General features: G+C 54.7%; 1 protein-coding gene across 2 annotated transcripts; it reads right to left on the bottom strand.

Annotated features, from left to right (window-relative positions):
• Positions 1-589: 589 nt before the first annotated feature.
• Positions 590-1,010, bottom strand: KVP18_004202 (uncharacterized protein; the record flags this gene model as incomplete). 2 transcript variants are annotated; one of them, XM_067956591.1, is made up of 1 exon in its annotated part: positions 590-1,010. In XM_067956591.1, a coding segment is annotated over one exon (421 nt), but the record flags the coding sequence as incomplete, so codon positions are not given. The 2 variants fall into 2 exon arrangements, with proteins under 2 accessions (XP_067813629.1, XP_067813630.1); XM_067956592.1 differs by having other exon boundaries at positions 590-907.
• Between the last annotated feature and the right edge of the window lie 114 nt (positions 1,011-1,124).

Below are 1,124 nucleotides of genomic sequence, written 5' to 3'. Positions count from 1 at the left end.
TGCAGCGGTGTGGTGCTTCGAGTACTTCTATGCGTGCTGGCGGCCCATTGTACCGACCGAACTGAGGGTGCAGCCATGCTTGCTTGTGATCGTTGAATATGTTTAGAACTCTGTCGCGGGTGTTTTCCGGTAACTCGGGTGAAAGGAGTTGTCCGATTTGGCTCTCATATATTTTCGGAGAGGCGTCCATACGCTCAGAGTCGCTGTTTCCTGGCGGAAAACCGGCCGACGCCGCGCCTGCGATATGGCATCGTTCAGGGGTGAAGAGCTGCAAGAGCGCCTGGCTCAGACTGGGCACTCGTAGTATGTCTCTCAGTCCGATGCAGCAGTCGAATGGGAAGTTAGGGACGACGCAGAAACGTGTCCTTATCCCCGTCTTGGCTAATGTTAGTTCGGTTGGTGCTGTCAGCTGGGCGGTGGTTACTCCAAGACCACGCAGTCGCATCGTGTCATTGGAGAGTGGTAGATCGAGCTCATCGCGAGCCTTGGGTGAGACGACGCTGGGCCATGCTCCGGTGTCGATGACTGCTTCGAGTGTCTTCTGGCCGATCGATACGGGAAGTCGAAGCAGGCATGGCATGGATCCTAGTCAGTCGGACTCCTCCGACTGCTGAGATTCAGTTTCGCTCCCTGCCAAAGTCGTGAGCAGGTTGGTGATGAGCTCGTCGATCTCAGAGTCGGATTCCGAGGTATCGGCTTCGATTGCAGCGCCGACGGGATGTTCCTTCTTCTTGCGTTTCGGGAGTTTTCCAGTCTTCTTTTGTTTCTCTTTGCGCTTGATAGTAGCTTTATCGGATCGCTTTACTGCTGCGTCAAAGAGGTTCTGAAGGACGTCCTGGGCGGTCAGGACCCGGTCCTTTGTGGAATTGTCGACTGCAACTGCAGTTTGCACCTTTCCAGGCCTCATTTCCACCATTTGTCGGACCCTTCCTTGCGTGTCCTTCTTCGCATAGTTTCGGCAGGCCTGTTTCAGGTGACCGATCTGCTGACAGTTGTTGCATCGATACTCCCTGTAAGGACAATCCTTGCGAAAATGATCGATGCGACCGCAGGATCCGCACGGTTGGGTTGGCTTCTTTGGTGGCTGTTTGTAGCCCTCGCTATGAACAGCAGCGAAGACCGGA

This window comes from the organism of the source record quoted next, assembly GCF_019968955.1.
Source record: "MAG: Porospora cf. gigantea A chromosome Unknown PgA_NODE_11475_length_1124_cov_1060.7, whole genome shotgun sequence".
Classification (NCBI taxonomy): Eukaryota; Apicomplexa; class Conoidasida; order Eugregarinorida; family Porosporidae; genus Porospora; species Porospora cf. gigantea A.
This window is presented reverse-complemented; position numbering and strand designations above follow the sequence as displayed.